The 20972-nt window shown below is 43.7% G+C and overlaps 1 protein-coding gene across 1 annotated transcript in view; it reads left to right on the forward strand.

Annotated features, from left to right (window-relative positions):
- The window catches only part of LOC138963808 (carboxylesterase 4A-like), an 18502-nt gene extending 4193 nt beyond the window's left edge, over window positions 1-14309 (forward strand). The window contains exons 4-10 of the mRNA XM_070335660.1: window positions 488-605; window positions 2696-2925; window positions 3365-3489; window positions 4841-4996; window positions 5781-6061; window positions 9309-9544; window positions 13532-14309. Coding sequence (XP_070191761.1) covers window positions 488-605; window positions 2696-2925; window positions 3365-3489; window positions 4841-4996; window positions 5781-6061; window positions 9309-9544; window positions 13532-13826 — 1441 coding nt within the window. The 3' untranslated portion in view covers window positions 13827-14309. The remainder of the gene's footprint in view (window positions 1-487; window positions 606-2695; window positions 2926-3364; window positions 3490-4840; window positions 4997-5780; window positions 6062-9308; window positions 9545-13531) is intronic.
- The last annotated feature ends 6663 nt before the right edge of the window (window positions 14310-20972 follow it).

The raw sequence follows: 20972 nt of genomic DNA on the forward strand, positions 1-20972 counted from the left end.
CTTTTCAGTATTTTAAAATGTCTTTCCTTTCAAAAAGTTTTTAGTCACTTGCTCAACTAAATTCTGGGATAATTACATTTTCATATATATTTGTTTGTTTTTAAATTTAGGTGTTTTTGTTTTTGAAGTGGGGAAGCAATAAAGAGGTCGTCGATATCAAAACTGATATCGACGTAAATGTCGTCGATATCACTTTTGCACTGAGCTCAGTTTTGCCCAATTGACCAATGGAAATCCACATAACATATGAAATAGCAATATACAGTTATGTCGTATCCTAACGAGAAATCCCCCTTGACCTGATTATATATGTGGACATGCGCGTGAATGGATGAACTTTTAATGACTTACTTTCCTGTCCTGTCCGAGTACTCACGATGTCGGGCTCTTGTACGAATGACTTTAATTGCATCCATCAAGGCAAATGCCAAACCAAACCTAGCTAAACACGATACAACTGTCTTTCCATATTATATACTTTCTCCAGAAACAGGGAGAGCTCAGCGGTACCTGTGATGGTGTGGTTCCACGGAGGGGCTTTCATCTTTGGTTCCGGAACAGACTATGACGGCAGTCTTCTGGCGGCGGAGGGGGGTGTTATTGTGGTGAGTCATAGGTATATGTGTTACTGTAAATTCATCAAACCAGTCAATTTGTAAATTCACTCCGTAAATTTACCAATTCACTGAAAAATTCAGGAAATTTACAAATTTACTGAGTTTGACACCCAGGAAATTTACAAATTTACTGAAAATTTCAGTAAATTTACAAATTTACTGGTTTGATGAATTTACTGTAACATATATAGTCATAATGTACTTATGGGTGAGTAGATCATGCCGATTGTCTGACTAGATAGTGAGTATATTACGTCCTCTTAGAACACAGTGTCCTATTTGGGACAGGTAGAGTTAATATGCTATGTATGGGGACAAAACGCTTGCAAACAAAAAACATATAGGCTACAATCGTGTTATAGTTCTGGAAAGCTGCTGTTGATGAATTCCAAAATTGGGCTAGGTTATGCTTGGCGTTACTAGCCTAGTTTATGACGGCAATCTTCTAACAGCTGGCTGAGGAGGGAGGGGGGTGTTATTGTGAGTGGGTGTTTGTGCTTGGGGTGCAAACATAGTTGAGGGCGTCAAAGGGGAGGTATCATCACGATCACGGGAAGGGACATTTTAGCTTTCACGATCACAGTTACCTTGATTTTTGTTTTCACGATCACAAACACCTTGACGAATAGAGGATCATAGAGTGATACAGCTGTGAAAAATGTACGTTGAAAATAAAATGCTTTGCAATAATGCCCATCACGATCACGAAAACAAATGACGATCACGATCACGAGACTTGATTTTTTTGTCATCACGGATCACGGGCAAAGTCCCATCACGATCACAGAAATGGAAATTTCGGCAATCACGGTCACAGAAAGGTCAAAAAACGCCAATCACGATCACGATTTTAAACCCTTTGGGGCCCTCATAGTTTAGGACGGCTGTCCTCTGGCAGCTTAGGAGGAGGGGGGGAGGGGGGTATTATTATGAGTAGATTATTGTGCTTGGGGTAACAAGCACTAACTGTGACGGCGGTCTTCGTGCGATCTCGGAAAGTGTTATTGTTGTGAGTAGATTGTGCTTTGGGTTACAATATAGGACGGCAATCTACTGGCAGCTGAAAAGAGGGGAAGGGGTATTATTTTGAGTAGATTATTTTGCTGGGGGTTACGAGCACAGATTAGGACGGCAGTCTTCTGACGGCAAAAGGGGGGGGGGGGCAGTTATTATTGTGAGTAGATTATTGTGCTGAGAGTTACAATTTGGGACGGCACAGGCTGTGACGGCAGTCTTCTGGTGACTTAATGAAGGGTTATTGTTGGCAGTTCATTGTGCTAGCGGCTACAAGCACAGGCTGTGACGGCAGTCTTCTGGTGGCTTATTGAAGGGTTATTGTTGGCAGTTCATTGTGCTAGCGGCTACAAGCACAGGCTGTGACGGCAGTCTTCTGGTGACTTAGTGAAGGGTTATTGTTGGCAGTTCATTGTGCTAGCGGCTACAAGCACAGGCTGTGACGGCAGTCTTCTGGTGGCTTAGTGAAGGGTTATTGTTGGCCGAGTTCATTGTGCTAGCGGCTACAAGCACAGGCTGTGACGGCAGTCCTCTGGTGGCTTATTGAAGGGTTATTGTTGGCAGTTCATTGTGCTAGCGGCTACAAGCACGGGCTGTGACAGCTGCAGTCCTCTGGCGGCTTATTGAAGGGTTATTGTTGGGAGTTCATTGTGCTAGCGGCTACAAGCACAGGCTGTGACGGCAGTCTTCTCGGGTGGCTTATTGGTTTAAACAGTGTTTTATTTTCAAATACAAATATACAAAGCCACGAAAAAAAATTGTTTTAACATATACGGTTAGCTTATTGAAGGGTACAAGCACGGGCTGTGACGGCAGTCTTCTGGCGGCTTAGTGAAGGGTTATTGTTGGGAGTTCATTGTGTCAGGGTTTCTTTCTTTCCTTCTTGCTATCGTGCTTTCATTTCTTTTATATTTCCTTCTTCAATCTGTTCTTTCTTACATTTTCATCTTAGTCTTTCTTCATTTCTTCTGCTTTTTCAGTTTTGTGTGTTTGTTTGTCTACCCTTCCGTGCATTCCTTTCGTCATTCCGTCCACAAACATTTGATAACACGTGTACATTGCAGGTGGTGCCGAATTACCGTTTGGGGCCGTTTGGTTTTCTGTCCACGGGAGACAACTCCTGCACCGGCAACTATGGCCTGTGGGACCAGTGGTTGGCCTTGAAATGGGTCAAGGACAACATCCGGGCTTTTGGTGGTGATGACACTAATATTACCATAATTGGAGAATCGGCAGGTGCTGCCAGTGCCAACTTCCATATGACCTCCCCTTATTCTGCTCATTTGTTTCACAGGTATTAGGTATTTTAATTGATGTCTCTGTCTCTGACACTGTCTCTCTGTTTCTGTCTCTGTCTGAGTCTCACTCTATCTGCCTCTCAGTGTCTCTGATTCTATGTCCGTGTTTCTCTCCCTCAATCTAACTCTCTCTTTTTCTTCGTCTCTCTCACTCTCCTTCTATCTCACTTTTAACTGATTAAATACAAAATTATTGATAAGTGCAATCTCCAATATTTTAATTAAAACATCATAATTTGTCTGTTCGATGGCTAACTGTTCTATCACCTTAAAAATCAATAAATCGAAGTTTTAGTAAATGATTTATAACGTCATCAATGATAAGGCCCTCCATACGCTAATCATTCATAATTGTTTTTCTGTTTTTATTTCTTATTTTCTTATTCGAGATCCCTGATCAATTACCCTGGGACGTAATCCTCGTGTGTCCATCAGGGCGATTCTGCAGAGTGGATGCAGGCAGTGTGTCTGGGCGTACAACGCCACGTCACACCCCTTGACACATGCAAACCGGTTAGCTGCCGCTCTGCAGTGTCCCGCAGCCTCACACGATGACCCGGGTAAGATGCGATATGGGTGTATGGGGGGGGGAGGTCGGGTGTGTGTGTGTGTGTGTGTGTGTGTGTGTGTGTGTGTGTGTGTGTGTGTGTGTGTGTGAGTGTGTGTGTGTGTGTGATGTGTAAGTGTGTGTGTGTGTGTGTGTGTGTGTGTGTGTGTGTGTGTGTGTGTGTGTGTCTGTGTGTGTGTGTCTGTCTGTGTGTGTGTGTAATTTTGGTTTTGTTCGTGTGATAATATGAAGCGTGTGTGTAAACTTTTATTTAATAATATTTGCTCTCTGTAAATAGTGCTGAATGAGCCAGTCCAATGACCACATGTTATAACAGGTCATCGTCATTCATCGATTAATTAATGACGTGTCCCTGTGCACACTACTTGCTATTCTCTGACGTGTTTATATAACATTGCTAACTCTTTTTACATTTAGTCAAGTTTCGACTAAATGTTTTAACATAGAGGGGGGAATCGAGACGAGGGTCGTGGTGTATGTGTGTGTGTCTGTGTGTGTGTGTGTAGAGCGATTCAGAGTAAACTACTGGACCGATCTTTATGACATTTTTCATGAGAGTTCCTGGGTATGATATCCCCAGTTGGTTTTTTTTCATTTTTTCGATAAATGTCTTTAATGACGTCATATCCGGCTTTTTGTAAAAGTTGAGGCGGCACTGTCACACCCTCATTTTTCAATCAAATTGATTGCAATTTTGGCCAAGCAATCTTCGACGAAGGCCGGACTTTGGTATTGCATTTCAGCTTGGAGGCTTAACAATTAATTAATAACTTTGGTCATTAAAAATTAGAAAATTGTAATTAAAATTATTTTTTTATAAAACGATCCAAAATTTCGCTTATCGTATTTTTTATCATGTTCTGATTCCAAAAACATATAAATATGTTATTTTTTCGGATTAAAAACAACCTCTGAAAATTAAAAATATAAACATTATGATTAAAATTAAATTTCCGAAATCGATTTAAAAACAATTTAATCTTATTCCTTGTCCGTTCCTGATTCCAAAAACATATAGATATGATATTTTTTGATTAAAAACACGTTCAGAGAGTTAAAAAGAATAGAGATATAAAAAAAAGCGTGCTATCCTCCTCAGCGCAACCGCTACCGCGCTTTTCTGGATTGTTAATTTCACTGCCTTTGCCACGAGCGGTGGACAGACGATGCTACGAGTGTACGGTCTTGCGGAAAAAATGCAATGCGTTCAGTTTCATTCTGTGAGTTCGACTGAGCTTGACTAAATGTTGTATTTTCGCCTTACGCGACTTGTTTTTTATCTGACGTCAGAGTCAACAGTCAAAATGTCTGTAAAACATTGTTGGCTTTTTCCATGACGTCAGAGTCGTCAGCCAGACAGATGACGTGTGTGCGAGGGAGGCGGGCTGACGTCATCCACGTGGCTGGTCTGGGCATCACAGGGTGGAGCCCGGTAACGGACGGAGACTTTGTGCTGCGTTACAAGGACACCACCACGTTTACTGGCCCTGTGATGATAGGTCAGAGTGTGTGCTTGCTTTTATTCCACGGCTACTGGCCCTGTGATGATAGGTCAGAGTGTGTGCTTGCTTTTATTCCACGGCTACTGGCCCTGTGATGATATGTAAGAGTGTGTGCTTGCTTTTATTCCACGGCTACTGGCCCTGTGATGATAGGTAAGAGTGTGTGTTTGCTTGTAATCCACGGCTACTGGCTCTGTGATGATAGGTCAGAGTGTGTGCTTGCTTTTATTCCACGGCTACTGGCCCTGTGATGATAGGTAAGAGTGTGTGCTAGCTTTTAATCCACGGCTACTGGCCCTGTGATGATAGGTAAGAGTGTGTGCTAGCTTTTAATCCACGGCTACTGGCCCTGTGATGATAGGTAAGAGTGTGTGCTAGCTTTTAATCCACGGCTACTGGCCCTGTGATGATATGTAAGAGTGTGTGCTAGCTTTTAATCCACGGCTACTGGCCCTGTGATGATAGGTAAGAGTGTGTGCTAGCTTTTAATCCACGGCTACTGGCCCTGTGATGATAGGTAAGAGTGTGTGTTTGCTTGTAATCCACGGCTACTGGCCCTGTGATGATAGGTAAGAGTGTGTGTTTGCTTGTAATCCACGGCTACTGGCCCTGTGATGGTAGGTGTTTTTATATCGCTTCACGCGACTTGTTCGTCTTTGTTCATGAGCTGAAACTCCCACGGTGTTTACGTATACGCCCAGTTTTACCCCACCATCTAGGCAGCTATAGCCATACGCCGCTCTCCGGGGAGTACTGAGATTAAAGCCTGTCTCACTTTCAGGCCTCAACAACTACGAAGGAGGCTTGCTGGTCTCAATGTCCAGACGACTGCTTGGACCTGACATGAACACCAGGTCGTTCTATCGCAACCAGGTCCTGAAGAAGACGCTCGGTGATGCCTTCCTCGACCTGACGACCTCAGCAGACCCCCGTGACGTGGACACGGCGCTCGACGTCTTGGACTGTGTTTACCGCGTGGAGAATTCCACTGACGTCATCGTCCCGGATGAAGAACTGGCGGCGTTGGTCGGAGACGCCACCATCGTCGTCTGCAGTCTGCAGGTTGGTACATGAGAGACAAGGGAGGGTGAGACAGAGACAGACAGACAGACAGACGTACAGACAGACAAACAGCCAGACAGACAGACCGACCGACAGACTGACAGACAGAGACAGAGAGAAAAGAGACAAAGAAGAGAGAAGAGAGAGACAGACACAGAGAAATGAGAGATAGAGAGAGCGAGTCTCAGACAGACAGACAGACAGACAGACAGGCAGGCAGGCAGACACGCAGGCAGACATATACACACAGCCAGCCAGCCAGCCAGACAGACAGACAGACAGAGACAGAGAGAAAAGAGACAAAGAAGAGAGCAGAGAGAGAGACAGACACAGAGAAATGCGAGATGGAGAGAGCGAGAGTTGTCTTTCCCTAGTGTGCTTGACGATGCTTGTCTGTGTCTGTCTGTGTCTTTTTGCGTCTGTCTGTGTCTGTCTATGCCTGTCTGTGTCTGTCTGTGTCTGTCTGTGCCTGTCTGTGTCTGTCTGTGCCTGTCTGTGTCTGTCTGTGCCTGTCTGTGCCTGTCTGTGTCTGTCTGTGTCTGTCTGTGTCTGTCTGTGTCTGTCTGTGCGTCTGTGTCTGTCTGTGCCTGTCTGTGTCTGTCTGTGCCTGTCTGTGCCTGTCTGTGTCTGTCTGTGCCTGTCTGTGTCTGTCTGTGCCTGTCTGTGCCTGTCTGTGTCTGTCTGTGTCTGTCTGTGTCTGTCTGTGTCTGTCTGTGCCTGTCTGTGTCTGTCTGTGCCTGTCTGTGCCTGTCTGTGCCTGTCTGTGTCTTTTTGTGTCTGTCTGTGCCTGTCTGTGTCTGTCTGTGCCTGTCTGTGTCTGTCTGTGCCTGTCTGTGTCTGTCTGTGCCTGTCTGTGCCTGTCTGTGTCTGTCTGTGTCTGTCTGTGTCTTTTTGTGTCTGTCTGTGTCTGTCTGTGTCTGTCTGTGCCTGTCTGTGTCTGTCTGTGTCTGTCTGTGTCTTTTTGTGTCTGTCTGTGCCTGTCTGTGTCTTTTTGTGTCTGTCTGTGTCTTTTTGTGTCTGTCTGTGTCTTTTTGTGTCTGTCTGTGCCTGTCTGTGTCTGTCTGTGTCTGTCTGTGTCTTTTTGTGTCTGTCTGTGCCTGTCTGTGTCTGTCTGTGTCTGTCTGTGCCTGTCTGTGTCTTTTTGTGTCTGTCTGTGTCTGTCTGTGTCTTTTTGTGTCTGTCTGTGCCTGTCTGTGTCTTTTTGTGTCTGTCTGTGTCTGTCTGTGTCTGTCTGTGCCTGTCTGTGTCTTTTTGTGTCTGTCTGTGCCTGTCTGTGTCTGTCTGTGTCTGTCTGTGTCTTTTTGTGTCTGTCTGTGTCTGTCTGTGTCTGTCTGTGTCTTTTTGTGTCTGTCTGTGCCTGTCTGTGTCTGTCTGTGTCTGTCTGTGTCTGTCTGTGTCTGTCTGTGTCTGTCTGCGTCTTTTTGTGTCTGTCTGTGTCTGTCTGTGTCTGTCTGTGTCTTTTTGTGTCTGTCTGTGCCTGTCTGTGCCTGTCTGTGTCTTTTTGTGTCTGTCTGTGCCTGTCTGTGTCTGTCTGTGTCTGTCTGTGTCTGTCTGTGTCTGTCTGTGTCTGTCTGTGTCTTTTTGTGTCTGTCTGTGCCTGTCTGTGTCTGTCTGTGCCTGTCTGTGTCTTTTTGTGTCTGTCTGTGTCTGTCTGTGTCTGTCTGTGCGTCTGTGTCTGTCTGTGTCTGTCTGTGTCTGTCTGTGTCTTTTTGTGTCTGTCTGTGTCTGTCTGTGTCTGTCTGTGTCTGTCTGTGCCTGTCTGTGCCTGTCTGTGTATGTCTGTGTCTGTCTGTGCCTGTCTGTGTCTGTCTGTGTCTGTCTGTGTCTTTTTGTGTCTGTCTGTGCCTGTCTGTGTCTGTCTGTGCCTGTCTGTGTCTTTTTGTGTCTGTCTGTGTTTGTCTTTGTGTCTGTGTCTGTCTGTCTGTGTGTCTCAGTCTGTCTGTGCCTGTCTGTGTCTGTATGTCTGTGTGTCTGTCTGTCTGTGTGTCTGTCTGTGTGTCTGTCTGTGTCTGTCTGTGTCTGTCTGTGTCTTTTTGTGTCTGTCTGTGTCTGTCTGTGTCTTTCTGTGTCTGTCTGTGTCTGTCTGTGTCTGTCTGTGTCTGTCTGTGCGTCTGTGTCTGTCTGTGTCTTTTTGTGTCTGTCTGTGTCTGTCTGTGCCTGTCTGTGTCTTTTTGTGTCTGTCTGTGTCTGTCTGTGTCTGTCTGTCTCATTTTCTCCCTCTCTGCGTCTGTCTGTGTCTGTCTGTGTCTGTCTGTGTCTGTCTGTGTCTGTCTGTGTCTGTCTGTGTCTTTTTGTGTCTGTCTGTGTCTGTCTGTGTCTTTTTGTGTCTGTCTGTGTCTTTTTGTGTCTGTCTGTGTCTGTCTGTGTCTGTCTGTGCGTCTGTGTCTGTCTGTGTCTGTGCCTGTCTGTGTCTGTCTGTGCCTGTCTGTGTCTTTTTGTGTCTGTCTGTGTCTGTCTGTGTCTGTCTGTGTCTTTTTGTGTCTGTCTGTGTCTGTCTGTGTCTGTCTGTGTCTGTCTGTGTCTTTTTGTGTCTGTCTGTGTCTGTCTGTGTCTGTCTGTGTCTTTTTGCGTCTGTCTGTGTCTGTCTATGCCTGTCTGTGTCTGTCTGTGTCTGTCTGTGTTTGTCCGAGCGTGTGCCCTACGAAGTTAGTCTGAGCTTGTTAATGTGAATGTGCTTGCAATGCACATGTGTCCGTCTCTGTCTGTACATTTCTGTGCCTTTCTGTATGTGCCTGTCTGTGTCTGTGCCTTTGCCTGTTACACTGTATGTATGTTTCTGACTGTATCGGTATATGCGCCTCCTTGTGCAATTCTGTCTGTGTCTGTTTCAGACTGGCTCTGTATATACGCCTCCTTGTGCAATTCTGTCTGTGTCTGTTTCTGACTGGCTCTGTGTATGCGCCTCCTTGTGCAATTCTGTCTGTGTCTGTTTCAGACTGGCTCTGTATATACGCCTCCTTGTGCAATTCTGTCTGTGTCTGTTTCAGACTGACTGGCTCTGTATATACGCCTCCTTGTGCAATTCTGTCTGTGTCTGTTTCTGACTGGCTCTGTGTATGCGCCTCCTTGTGCAATTCTGTCTGTGTCTGTTTCAGACTGACTGGCTTTGTATATACGCCTCCTTGTGCAATTCTGTCTGTGTCTGATTTTGACTGTCCACATGTATACTGTTTACGTTTTCCTCGTACTGCCACTATGTCTGTGTCTGCCGGTGTTGAATGAACTAGATGTGTTTGTGTGTCTTTAGCTACTTGATGCCGGACCTACCACTAGCAGTGCGTACCTCTACTACTTCGACCACTACCCTGACACCCCTGGGGGCCAGAATGGAATGGACCACGGCTGGGACATCGACTATACCTTTGGTTTCCGCAGGGGACTGAGAGCTTTTGTCTCCCCCTTCTCAAAGGTCAACGTCTCTCAGGATGACCTTGAGCTTGCTGGCTGGTTTCGGTCTCTCCTGACGAATTTTGCAAAAACCGGGTGAGTTTCGATTTGTGTATACAATCGTTCACATACAGAGTACTCAAACGCCTTTAGTATGAGGTATTTCTATAACATGCTGACTTTCAGCAAATGATAATAGACATCTCGAAAAAACGGACATTAAGCATTAGCCTTCAGGCAAATGCTGATATCATGTTTTACACATGTTTGTTATCATTTTCTAACAGCATATTGGAAATAAAGGTTTTATTACCGTCAATGTCGACGAAAAGAAATATCGAAGCGACCCCGCGAGTTAGACTGAATAGCTGGAATGGGGAACTGGATCGCTTCTATCTGATTATGCCTGTCAGTCAAAGCATTCTCTTGACCTGGGTCAGCCAATCACTCACGTGATGTGATGAATATTTACAGATGGAATGCGTTCACATAGCAATCTCACAAGATAAACCATGTCGAACAAGCGTTCCAGTTGCTTCAATCGTTTGTTCTTGTCCAACAGAGAGCGACAGATTTAGAATCGACGCCAGACAGATAGAAAATGACGCAACTTCACTTGATTCTTCAGAGCTTTGACAATGACATCTTCAAGTGAACGGTCGGAATTGCACGCCGTGCCGTTCTGTACAGTGCGAACGGATAAAACTGGCTTTTCGTTTTTATATTTAGTCAAGTTTTGACTAAATATTTTAACATCGAGGGGGAATCGAAACGAGGGTCGTGGTGTATGTGTGTCTGTGCGTGTGTGTGTGTGTGTGTGTGTGTAGAGTGATTCAGACTAAACTACTGGACCGATCTTTATGAAATTTGACATGAGAGTTCCTGGGTATGAAATCCCCGAACGTTTTTTTCATTTTTTTGATAAATGTCTTTGATGACGTCATATCCGGCTTTTCGTGAAAGTTGAGGCGGCACTGTCACGCCCTCATTTTTCAACCAAATTGGTTGAAATTTTGGTCAAGTAATCTTCGACGAAGCCCGGACTTCGGTATTGCATTTCAGCTTGGTGGCTTAAAAATTAAATAATGACTTTGGTCATTAAAAATCTGAAAATTGTAAAAAAAAATAAAAATTTATAAAACGATCCAAATTTACGTTTATCTTATTCTCCATCATTTGCTGATTCCAAAAACATATAAATATGTTATATTCGGATTAAAAACAAGCTCTGAAAATTAAATATATAAAAATTATTATCAAAATTAAATTGTCGAAATCAATTTAAAAACACTTTCATCTTATTCCTTGTCGGTTCCTGATTCCAAAAACATATTGATATGATATGTTTGGATTAAAAACACGCTCAGAAAGTTAAAACAAAGAGAGGTACAGAAAAGCGTGCTATCCTTCTCAGCGCAACTACTAAACCGCTCTTCTTGTCAATTTCACTGCCTTTGCCACTGCGGACTTCCTGGCAGCCACTGGTCTGAGGATCTAGCACGGCCACCAACATCGAACGCAGAAGAAGAAGAAGAACTGCCTTTGCCATGAGCGGTGGACTGACGATGCTACGAGTATACGGTCTTGCTGAAAAATGGCATTGCGTTCAGTTTCATTCTGTGAGTTCGACAGCTACTTGACTAAATATTGTATTTTCGCTTTACGCGACTTGTTTTTCTTTCTTTTTGATGCAGAGTGTATTATCTCCCAGCATGTGAAGTATCATTCTTTAGGAAAAAATCACGCTGATAAACAAAATGACCTTCAGCAGGTCACAAAGAATTAGTCGTGATTGGTCAAAAAGTCGATATTAACAGCTATTGTGTTTTCAGCGTAGCAATAGGGCCCGATATTTAGACGAGACAAGTATAATGCCGACGAGTCGAAGACGAGTCGCATTATACTTGTTCGAGTCTAAATATCGGACCCTATTGTTACGATGAAAACACAATAGCGTTTATATAGCTATTCTGACATTAAATTCTGTGTTAAAATCATGTTTTTGTCAGCAACAAGGACCAGAATGGTCCATGTCGTTGATTGCAGACGACGATTCCCTTTCTGCATGAAGTCACGGAAATAACCGAACATTGAAAAACCCACGGACATGTATTACGGAGAAAACTCAAGATAACCGGATACTTAGCATTACGTCAATATCTTAGGAATCATATGACGTTATGACGTATCATGCTTGCCTACGTAGATTGTATGTTCGAAAGTCTGACTTCTGTTGGAAATTCGCGTGGTGAAGACTGCGGTAAATCTGTAGATGATAAGAGAACAAGGATTGTCTCAGAAGAAACGACGAAATGTTTCAGACCGGTAACTTCATTTCAACATTGCACTACACAATGGACGTTCTATGTGACAGGAGAGTTTGCTGATTTTGTGTTAAACATTGGTGATTGGAGAGATCGTCTGCAAAAATCAGAGATAGGTCGCTTCAGATTGCAGCTTCTGGAAATTTGCAAGGTTTGCTGCCAGTTAAAGAACTGGATTTTACACGTAATGTATGTCATGTACAGTAAGCAACAACAAAAACACACACAAAGCAAATTGCCTCGTCTGTCGACTAGCCACAGACACAAGCCTGGCGAGGTATGCGTGTACTTTATACACGTGGAAGAAACCGGAACCATGCGTCTTTGTTATTGCCGATATCGTTTGGATATCGGCAAAAATGGCCAACTTTCGTAGCGTTATGCTTTGATGATCGGAAAAGGGATGTGTGAGACCATCCAATCACAGCCCCCGAATCCCCCCACGTGTCCATCAGAATAGCTATATAGGACAATATAGCTATTCTGATGGACACGTGGGGGAATTCGGGGGCTGTGATTGGATGGTCTCACACATCCCTTTTCCGATCATCAAAGCATAACGCTACGAAAGTTGGCCATTTTTGCCGATATCCAAACGATATCGGCAATAACAAAGACGCATGGTTCCGGTTTCTTCCACGTGTATAAAGTACACGCATACCTCGCCAGGTTTGTTTCTGTCACTCTGTGACTAGTCGACAGACGATGCCATATGCTTTGTGTGTGTTTTTGTTGTTGCTTACTGTACATGACATACATTACGTGTAAAATCCAGTTCTTTAACAGGCAACAAACCTTGCAAATTTCCAGAAGCTGCAATCTGAAGCGACCTATCTCGGATTCTAGCAGACGATCTCTCCAATGTTTAACACAAAATCAGCAAACTCTCCTGTCACATAGAACGTCCATTGTATAGTGCAATGTTGAAATGAAGTTACCGGTCTGAAACATTTCGTCGTTTCTTCTGAGACAATCCTTGTTCTCTTATCATCTACAGATTTACCGCTGTCTTCACCACGCGAATTCCCAACAGAAGTCAGACTTTCGAACATACAATCTACGTAGGCAAGCATGATACGTCATGACGTCATATGATTCCTAACATATTGACGTAATGCTAAGCATCCGGTTATCTCGAATTTTCTCCGTAATACATGTCCGTGGGTTTTTCAATGTTCGGTTATTTCCGTGGCTTCATGCGGAAAGGGAACCGTCGTCTGCAATCAACGACATGGACCATTCTGGTACTTGTCGCTGACAAAAACATGATTCTAACACAGAATTTAATGTCAGAATAGCTATATAAACGCTATTGTGTTTTCATCGTAGCAATAGGGTCCGATATTTAGACTCGAACAAGTATAATGCGACTCGTCTTCGACTCGTCGGCATTATACTTGTCTCGTCTAAATATCGGGCCCTATTGTTACGCTGAAAACACAATAGCTGTTACTGAAAGGATATTAATCACACATGCACAAAAACACACTCACATAAACCAGCGCCCACACAAGCATTCAGTCGTGCACGCTGGCATTCACAAACACACACACACACACACACGCATGTAACAGCCGGAGCACACACATACACATGCCGAGTCAACGAATGCCAGGACACTAGCCACACTATAGATAGGCTTTGTCGAAAAGAAAACCGGGCGCTTAGAGAAATGGAAAAACGGTTCAGTTTTGTATATTTTGTTTGCTTGTTTGTGTGTTTAAGAATTCGTCAGTTTGTCCACTTCTCTCTGTTTCAGAAATCCTAACCGGGACGCAAACTGGCCATTTTGGCCGCCGTACTCCAAGGGAGACCAATCCTATCTGTCCTTTTCTAGGAATAGTAGAGTTGCCTCCCATCTTAAGAAAGATGTCATGACTGTTTGGACTGAAACTATTCCAGCCATTTTGCGATCACAGGGTGGCTTGGGTCTTCAAGACACACGATTTCGTCACTGCGCGGATGGGTTAAGAGGAACTGCTTATTCAAACACCGTTGGACATACTAGTTATCTTCTGTTTTGCTTGATATTCATTTTTGCGTTTAGTGTTTAGCGTACGTAGCCTACGTTGCGGCCCATGCCATTCGCTCAGAAATGAAACCACAAGAAAAATGTTCATTCAAAATGAACAGCGTCGATGCAATGTCCACCAAAGATTTATTTTGGGAAGTGTTAAAGGTTAGGGTCAAAAGTTAATGAATTGCATGTTGTGCTGGATATATAAATTGTTTATTTCAGTCAATGCTTGATTCATAAGTACATTTTTCAGCATGGTGCATCTACAGGAGGGTGCTCCAACAATGATGCATAGTGCCAACATTTAGCGCAAAGCGCATACAGCGATTATATAGTAGCAAGTTGCTCTAAACATTTGAACAAAATGCATTTTGTTCAAATGTTAACAGCACAGCACCAAGTTTTGCATAAGTGCACAACAGCACTGACCATTTCACAAAAGTGCATAACAGCTGTGACAATTTTACAAAAGTGCATTGACCATTTCAGGCAGATGGCTAACATGCAGATTTCGCTTTTGTCTGTCTTTCTTTGAAAAGTAGGCATGTTCAAGATCGATGAAGTCATGAGCAATTGGGTTAGATGACAGAAAAGATTCAAAAACGTCAGATTCAGTTAGATGACAGAAAAGATTCAAAAACGTCAGATTCAGTGTTTTGGGCACTGTTGAACAGGAACATTCTCTCCTGTTCAACAAATGTGGGTTCAATTCAAAAGCAACATTGTCACAGATAGGCTAGTGTTACATTTCTGTAAAGTTTCAAAAACATCTTCCATGTTTTGGTTACTGTTGAACAGAGGCATATTTTCCTGTTCAAAAAAGTCTGACACAAATTGTCGTAGTTGTGGGTTAAGGTTCGATCTATACTGTCCTTCAAACGAGTCGTAGAACCGTCATTGTCACAGATAGTGTTACATTTCTGTTTTACATTCAAACGAGTCGTAGAAGTAGTGGTACATTTGCGTTTGGTTGTTTTTTCTTTTAGATTCCTGTCACTCATACTAGCAGTATTGATTGAGGTACATAAATCTGTTGATGTACAGGGATGACTTGTTTGTAATGAATCCTTGTTTCCTCCGCATTGAGTTTGCATTGCAGTTGGACAGAAATGAACAGGTGTTAATTGATAAACACATTGATAATGGCTTTTGAGAAAATCAATCAATCCTGCAAAGGAATTAACTTGATGACATCAAAACTGCAGCGCCATTTGAAGAATGGTTACCATTTCTGTTTCTTTGATGGGAATCAAACAAATAAAAACATTGACTATCCAAGTTACCATGAATGGCAACTAGTTGACTCCTGAAAAGTAGCAAGGATATAATTTGAGACGATAAACGCCTGATGCAATCCCTCCTCAAGGTCAGTCAACTCAAAACCTTCATCATTCGCAACATCAGTAGGCAACACAGCGGGATTCGTATGTCCAGAAATCATGTCGAAAAAATATTACATTTCAAAAGCATGTCCAACCACAGTTGTTGGCAAGTGTTCGTGTCCGAAGTAGCCTTCAGTGTGTGTATATGTATTCATGTGACAGAGAACGTGACCTCATTGTTCAATCCTCTCTCTCTCTTCTTTCTCATTCGAACGCACACACGCAAGAACGTAGCCTACGCACGCATGCACGCGCACGCACACACACACACACACACACACACACCCCGCTGACGCACACGGCAAACCACGCACACACACACTGACTGTCGGCAAGCATCTCTTTTTGTTTTCTTTACCTTTGTTTATTGTGTTTTCGATATTTGTGTTTATTTTTTGCTTGACTTATCTGTTTTATTTTAATGTTTGCTATCCACATCGTGTGATAAATGTTTCTTCTCAGTCTCCGAGTCAGTTTAGTTTCTGCACGCCGCTTTGGTACTCCTTGTTTTTCTAACTGGTGCGCGACTGATTTGCGGATTTATTTTTATTCCTTTCATATGCAGTTGAAGTGTTGTGGGTGTTATTGTCTGTATATGCTATGTTGCGTCTGTGTATGCCTACAAGAATTCTGGGTGTAATGTGCCTGTGGTCTGCTCGCAGTCGAGCACAGAAAACATGGCGGCGCCCTGTGGCAAATTCGTGGAAAGTCTTCCCGACCGCAGATACCAGCGTCGTCCGCGACGCTGGAATATGAACAAGTCGCGTAAGGCGAAAATACAACATTTAGTCAAGCTGTCGAACTCACAGAATGAAACTGAACGCACGGCATTTTTTCACCAAGACTGTACACTCTTAGTTTCGTCAGACCACCGCTCGTGGCAAAGGCAGTGAAATTGACATGCCAGAATAGCGCGGTTGTGCTGAGCAGGATAGCACGCTTTTCTGTATCTCTATTCTTTTTAACTTTCTGAGTTTGTTTTTTTATCCAAGCATATCATATCTATGTTTTTGGAATCAGGAACCGACAAGAAGATAAAAATGTTTTTAAATCGATTTCGGAAATCTAATTTTAATCATATTTTTCATATTCTTAATTATCAGAGCTTGCTTGTTAATCCGAATGAAACATATTTATATATTTTTGGAATCAGAAAATGACGAAGAATAAGATGAAATTAGTTTTGGATCGTTTTATAAAAAATAAATGTTTAATTACAATGTTCTGATTCTTAACGACCAAAGTCATTAATAATGTTTAAGCCTCCAAGCTGAAATGCAATACAAAAGTCCGGCCTTCGTCGAAGATTGCTTGGCCACAATTTCATTCAATTTCATTGAAAAATGAGGGTGTGACAGTGCCGCCTCAACTTTTACAAAAAGCCGGATATGACGTCATCAAAGACATTTATCAAAACAAAACAAAAAGTCTGGGTGTATCATTCCTAGAAATTCTCATGTAAAGTTTCATGAAGATCGGTCCAGTAGTTGTGTCTGAATCGCTCTACACACACACACACACACACACACACACACACACACACACGCACACACACACACACACACACGCGCACACACATACACACACACACGCACACACACACACACACACATGCACACAGTCACACACACAGACACACACACACACATACACACGCACACACACACACACACACACACACACGCACACACACACACACCACACACACACACACGCGCACACACACACACACACACACACACGCACACACATACACACACACACACGCACACACACACACATGCACACAGACACACACACACACACACACACACACACACACACACACACACACACACACACACACACACAAGACACACTACTGAATAACTTGAATCCGTAGCCGGAGCGGAATTCAAATGAAACACAACTGAGCCTGGTAAGCAGCGGTGTTCAAACTAGTCCCTTGACAGTACAACTTGTTAACAACCCTAAACACGATAGCTAAATCACCGTAGACAAGGAAATCGGTATCTATCGTGGGATTAGAATTTGAGTAGCAAGGAACTCCTCCGCCGCCGGCGGTGACGGTTTAAACGCCAATAGATGTTAAGGGAGAGAACCGATCCACTTTTCTTGTTCGTAAATTCCCATGGGTATAATCGGAACATTTATGAGAATAATATGCCTGTAAATGTTTGTATTTCCTCCGTTGTTTCTTGTACTCGAGGGAGGTTTGTTTTTTCTTTAAGTTCTGTGTCTGTACTGAAGTAGTATATACAATTACTGATTTGTGTGTATTGACGAATACTGGCCCGATGTGCATGGTGTGTGTGTGTGTGTGTGCGTGTCACTGTGTGTGTGTGTGTGAGTGTGTGTTTGACAGTGTTTGTGATTGTGTGTGTCAGTTCGTGCGTGCACGCGCGCGTGTGTGGGTGTGTGTCTTTGCGTGTGAGTGCGTGTGTGTCTGTGCTTCAAGTTGTTCTTCTTTTATCTCTGCATATTAATGTTCATGAGAGGAAGGTTCAGAAACCTCACTTTTATTATCTGTTTGCCGGGGATAAAAGGGAGACAACAAAACCCACCCCGCGCCAGTGTCGGAAGAACCAAGTGCATGACTCTTTGTTTCATGACTGTGTATTTTAAACCTGCGCTTATACATCTCTACAGTAACTCTTTCTCAACCCGTGCTGCAAACATCAAGGTCAAGGTTGTTTGATGTTGTGGTGTGTGTGGCCAGTGGACCGATATCAACCAGAGAAACCTAGATAACAACTCGCTCACTGAGCCCAAGCTTCTGCAGAAAAAAGGGATCAGCGGCACACGGAGAAAGGCGCTTAGTTAAGGAGTTTAATGCATAAATATGCACTAAGTGTAATAGTCTAAGTGTTCAGTCTCTTACTGTCGATGTGTTAGCGTTGAATGATACACAAAGTTATAAAGCACAGACTCCAAGTGTTCAGTCTCTTACTGTAGAAGACGACAAGAGAGGCAAGTTTGGTTACCCATGATACAAAGAGAGGCAAGTTTGGTTACCCGTGATACAAAGAGAGGCAAGTTTGGTTACCCATGATACAAAGAGAGGCAAGTTTGGTTACCCATGATACAAAGAGAGGCAAGTTTGGTTACCCATGATACAAAGAGAGGCAAGTTTGGTTACCCGTGATACAAAGAGAGGCAAGTTTGGTTACCCGTGATACAAAGAGAGGCAAGTTTGGTTACCCATGATACAAAGAGAGGCAAGTTTGGTTACCCGTGATACAAAGAGAGGCAAGTTTGGTTACCCGTGATACAAAGAGAGGCAAGTTTGGTTACCCGTGATACAAAGAGAGGCAAGTTTGGTTACCCATGATACAAAGAGAGGCAAGTTTGGTTACCCGTGATACAAAGAGAGGCAAGTTGGTTACCCATGATACAAAGAGAGGCAAGTTTGGTTACCCATGATACAAAGAGAGGCAAGTTTGGTTACCCATGATACAAAGAGAGGCAAGTTTGGTTACCCATGATACAAAGAGAGGCAAGTTTGGTTACCCATGATACAAAGAGAGGCAAGTTTGGTTACCCGTGATACAAAGAGAGGCAAGTTTGGTTACCCGTGATACAAAGAGAGGCAAGTTTGGTTACCCATGATACAAAGAGAGGCAAGTTTGGTTACCCATGATACAAGGAGAGGCAAGTTTGGTTACCCGTGATACAAAGAGAGGCAAGTTTGGTTACCCATGATACATAGAGAGGCAAGTTTGGTTACCCATGATACAAAGAGAGGCAAGTTTGGTTACCCGTGATACAAAGAGAGGCAAGTTTGGTTACCCATGATACAAAGAGAGGCAAGTTTGGTTACCCATGATACAAAGAGAGGCAAGTTTGGTTACCCATGATACAAAGAGAGGCAAGTTTGGTTACCCATGATACAAAGAGAGGCAAGTTTGGTTACCCATGATACAAACGGAGCTCGGCGAGCTTCCCATTCGTATACAGGAGTCTATCCAATCAAACGGACGTGTTGTAGTTCCCTGTATAATTGCCGATAGTGTTCAAAACCCAACGGGATGAGGATGGGTTGAAGATATCGGCGTGACGGTCGTTCGCTGCAAACATGCCATGAGGATGAGTTGAAGCTATCGGCGTGACGATCGTTTGCTGCAAACATGCCAAGAGGATGTGTTGAAGATATCGGCGTGACGGTTGTTCGCTGTAAGAATGCCACGAGGATGGATTGAAGATATCGGCGTGACGGTCGTTCGCTGTAAGAATGCCATGAGGATGGGTTGAAGATATCGGCGTGACGGTCGTTCACTGTAAGAATGCCATGAGGATGGGTTGAAGATATCGGCGAGACGGTCGTTCGCTGTAAGAATGCCATGAGGATAGGTTGAAGATATCGGCGTGACGCTGTAAGAATGCCACGAGGATGGGTTGAAGATATCGGCGTGACGCTGTAAGAATGCCACGAAGATGGGTTGAAGATATCGGCGTGACGCTGTAAGAATGCCACGAGGATGGGTTGAAGATATCGGCGTGACGGTCGTTCGCTGTAAACATGCCATTAGGATGGGTTGAATATATCGGCGTGACGGTCGTTCGCTGTAAGATTGCCATGAGGACGGGTTGAAGATATCGGCGTGACGGTCGTTCGCTGTAAGAATGCCACGAGGATGGGTTGAAGTGAATGTTTAATTTGATCAATATATGGGGTGGGATGGGCTGAGGAAAACATGTAAAAGCCATTGTCCAGCACAGAGCAAAGTCAGTCCTCTCCAAGTCCGCCTGCTACATGCAGGGATTCATCGCATCCCAAGTTTTGGGTTGATGGAAATTCCCAGTACTTACAACAAGATAGCTATGAAAAATGACAAACATTTAGTCTTAATTGTTACTTCGCGGCATTCCCCCCTCCCCCTAAAACGTTCACACACACACATACACACACACATACACACACCCACGCACACATACACACACACACACTAACACACATATATGTGACCCTCCACCACGGAATGAGTCGCATGTCACCTTTTCATGATTTTCATATTTTTACATTTTCTTAAGGAGTTTGTAATTCTCTATCCAGTGGTGAAAACCGTTTTAGAAAAGAGTGAACACTTTTCGAGTTATAAGCCTGTGACTATGGTGACCCTCACACTGTTACTAGACACCCCCGGACTTATATTATGCCTAGCGCAGAACCGCGCGAGGTGACAGGGTCACATATATACAAACACACACATACACACACACACACACACTCACACACATACACACACTCACACACACACACACACACACTCACACACACACACACATACACACACACACACACACCCTGATTCCTTGTTTTTTTTATACGTGCATCTGCTCTGATACCTTGTTATTTATACGTGCATCTACCGGAATCCGGTGTAATATATACTGTGCAAATTATGCAGAAATCCGAAGTTGTATAGCCTGACCAACAGTGCCAAGCAAAAGCAAATAAACAAAATCTAACGAATGATTTCATCTGAAGCAACTGTCATGCAAACACCAAGGTTGCATTAACTCGTGAGTGTTGGCCATCGACCCCCAACAGGCTTTCCCCTAACGCTACAGACATGATACACCAAGGTTGCATTAACTCGTGAGTGTTGGCCATCGACCCCCAACAGGCTTTCCCCTAACGCTACAGACATGATACACCAAGGTTGCATTAACTCGTGAGTGTTGGCCATCGACCCCCAACAGGCTTTCCCCGAACGCTACAGACATGAGTGGCAGGTAAGCTACGGACTCGTGCCATTATTGAATTTTGTCTCGGAAAAGATGAGGTCCGTCCTCAGGTC

This window comes from Littorina saxatilis, linkage group LG4 (genome assembly GCF_037325665.1).
Source record: "Littorina saxatilis isolate snail1 linkage group LG4, US_GU_Lsax_2.0, whole genome shotgun sequence".
Taxonomy (NCBI): Eukaryota; Metazoa; Mollusca; class Gastropoda; order Littorinimorpha; family Littorinidae; genus Littorina; species Littorina saxatilis.